At 53.6% G+C, this 3,043-nt stretch overlaps 1 protein-coding gene across 1 annotated transcript in view; it reads right to left on the bottom strand.

Annotated features, from left to right (window-relative positions):
* Positions 1–433: 433 nt before the first annotated feature.
* The window catches only part of hace1 (HECT domain and ankyrin repeat containing E3 ubiquitin protein ligase 1), an 8,016-nt gene continuing 5,406 nt past the window's right edge, over positions 434–3,043 (bottom strand). Inside the window, 5 exon segments of the mRNA XM_067238130.1 lie at positions 434–638; positions 1,788–1,830; positions 1,833–1,893; positions 2,030–2,131; positions 2,305–2,401. Coding sequence (XP_067094231.1) covers positions 434–638; positions 1,788–1,830; positions 1,833–1,893; positions 2,030–2,131; positions 2,305–2,401 — 508 coding nt within the window.

The raw sequence follows: 3,043 nt of genomic DNA, 5'->3' as shown, positions 1-3,043 counted from the left end.
TTCACTACATCCTAACCCTCCCTCTGTCACTTGAATATTTTTCCTTTTTCTCTCCCTCCCTTTCCACATCCTTTCTCTGCTCCTGTTCCATCTCCTCTCCTCTGTTCATTTCTACTCTCCGTCTCTCCCTGTGTTCATCTCCTTCAATCTTACCTTCTCTCCTCCCTTCCACTATGTCTCTCTCTCCCTCTCTCCCACCTGGTGACCCCGGATGACCTCTGACCCCTGGCTAACCTTGAACACCAGGCAGACCCCTGACCCCAGGCTGACCCCTGACTGACCCCTGACCCCAGGCTGACCCCTGACCCCTGACCCCAGGCTGACCCCTGACCCCAGGCTGACCCCAGGCTGATTCCTGACACCCAACTGACCTCTGACTGACCTTGAACACCAGGCTGACCACTGACCCCAGGCTGATTCCTGACCCCTGACATCAGGCTGACTTCTGACCCCAGGGCTGACCCCTGACCCCTGACCCCAGGCTGACCTTGAACACCAGGCTGCGGGCCGTCTTGTTGCCATTGTAGCCCATGTCGTTGCCGTTGTTGGGGGAGGAGGGGCCCAGGCGGAAGACGTGACAGAAGATCCTGACGATCTTCAGCAGGCTCTTCATCTGGGCTTCATAGCTGCTGGAGAGACTGGGGGGGGAGGGGGGGGGGGTTGGTTTTGTTCTGTGGTCTGCCTGTCTGTCTGTGAGAGAGCGGTAACTGGCCTGCCTGTCTGTCTGTGAGAGAGGGGTAACTGGTCTACCTGTCTGTCTGTGAGAGGGGTAACTGGTCTGTGAGAGGGGGTAACTGGTCTGTGAGAGGGGGTAACTGGTCTGTGTGAGGGGTAACTGGTCGGTGTGAGGGGTAACTGGCCTGTGTGAGGGGTAACTGGTCTGTGAGAGGGGTAACTGGTCTGTGAGAGGGGTAACTGGCCTGGGAGAGGGGTAACTGGTCTGTGTGAGGGGTAACTGGCCTGGGGAGAGGGGTAACTGGTCTGGGAGAGGGGTAACTGGCCTGTGTGAGGGGTAACTGGTCTGTGAGAGGGGTAACTGGCCTGTGTGAGGGGTAACTGGTCTGGGAGAGGGGTAACTGGTCTGGGAGAGGGGTAACTGGCCTGGGAGAGGGGTAACTGGTCTGGGAGAGGGGTAACTGGCCTGTGTGAGGGGTAACTGGCCTGTGTGAGGGGTAACTGGTCTGTGAGAGGGGTAACTGGTCTGTGAGAGGGGTAACTGGCCTGGGAGAGGGGTAACTGGTCTGTGTGAGGGGTAACTGGCCTGGGAGAGGGGTAACTGGTCTGTGAGAGGGGTAACTGCCTGTGTGAGGGGTAACTGGTCTGGGAGAGGGGTAACTGGTCTGGGAGAGGGGGTAACTGGTCTGGGAGAGGGGTAACTGGCCTGTGTGAGGGGGTAACTGGCCTGTGTGAGGGGTAACTGGTCTGGGAGAGGGGTAACTGGTCTGGGAGAGGGGGGTAACTGGTCTGGGAGAGGGGGTAACTGGTCTGGGAGAGGGGGTAACTGGCCTGTGTGAGGGGTAACTGGCCTGTGTGAGGGGTAACTGGTCTGGGAGAGGGGTAACTGGCCTGTGTGAGGGGTAACTGGCCTGTGTGAGGGGGTAACTGGTCTGTGTGAGGGGTAACTGGTCTGGGAGAGGGGTAACTGGTCTGTGTGAGGGGTAACTGGCCTGTGTGAGGGGGTAACTGGTCTGTGTGAGGGGTAACTGGCCTGTGTGAGGGGTAACTGGTCTGGGAGAGGGGTAACTGGCCTGTGAGAGGGGGTAACTGGTCTGGGAGAGGGGTCGTACCTGAGCAGCTTGTGCCCGTTAGTAGTGGCCACCTCCGCCAGCTGGTCAGAATCCTCTGGTAGTGACTGTCACTCTGCTGGGACACATGTTCTAGAACCTGCCTGAGCTGCACACACACACACACATGCACAAACACACACATACGTGCACCCAAACACACACACACACAGTAAAAATAGCAGAGCATGTCACATGTCACACAAACGGCAGTGGAAACATTGATGACACAGAGGGGGCTGTACCATGTTCTCTTTGATGTCATCATTCTGCGTCATCTGAATGAGGGTCTGGAACAGGCGGCCATGGTGCTGGATCAGAATCTCACACGTCTCTCCATACCCACCCTGAACACACACACGGGAATGGTAGACAGAGTGTACTTGATTAAAACAAATTAAAGAAAACAAATGTTTTTGAAAGATCAGCAGTGTGTTTGTGTGTGTGAGAGGGTGAGTGAGTGAGTGAGTGAGTGAGTGTGTGTGTGTGTGTGTGTGTGTGGGGGGGGGGGGGGGCTCACCTGCACACAGAGGTCCAGGGGAGTGACTCCATTCTTGTCAGGAAGATACTTGGCTCCTCTGGAGAGGAGAATCTGAGCTGTGTCTCTCTGGCCGTGGCTGTGCAGGGCGGAAACAAACCGGCCAATCAAACCAAGGCTTACTAACGCGGGGACACAACCTGAACTGACATCTTCTAGAAGGGGGTGGAACACAGTATGATGATGGGTATAATTCAGTGGGTATAGCTTAATGGGAAGAGCATTTGACTCCAGATCAAGAGGATGCTGGTTCAAATTCCCCCTGATGAGTTGCTTTGGATGAATGCTAAATGAATAAGTTATTATTATTATTATTATTATTATTGTTATAAGCAACAGAGGAGGATAAATGAACCACATGCTGAGGGGGGGTGATTGTGTGTTACATTTTTGGGACAGTTAACTGGAATCACCAAAAACAGTTAGAATATTATCTCGGAATAGTAAATCTGATGTTCTCTGATGAAGTTGAGACAGTAAAAAGACGTCAACCAGAGTTTCATTCCAGGCCCGAACTAATGACTGTAATTTAACTGCTGTTGAGGCGCTGCGCTCTAATGTGAACTGACAAACATACCATCCAGTCTAATCAAGATGAAGAGATCTGAGGAGAACCTGTCATTCTTCACCCCAGCTCATCAGCGTGTGTGTGTTTGTGTGTGCGTGCATGAGTTTACATGAGTGTACTGTTAATGTCTTACATTAACACGGCGAACAAAGA

Source organism: Osmerus mordax, chromosome 6, assembly GCF_038355195.1.
Source record: "Osmerus mordax isolate fOsmMor3 chromosome 6, fOsmMor3.pri, whole genome shotgun sequence".
Taxonomy (NCBI): domain Eukaryota; kingdom Metazoa; phylum Chordata; class Actinopteri; order Osmeriformes; family Osmeridae; genus Osmerus; species Osmerus mordax.
Note: the sequence above shows the minus strand (reverse complement) of the source record. Positions and strands in the feature narration are given on the sequence as shown.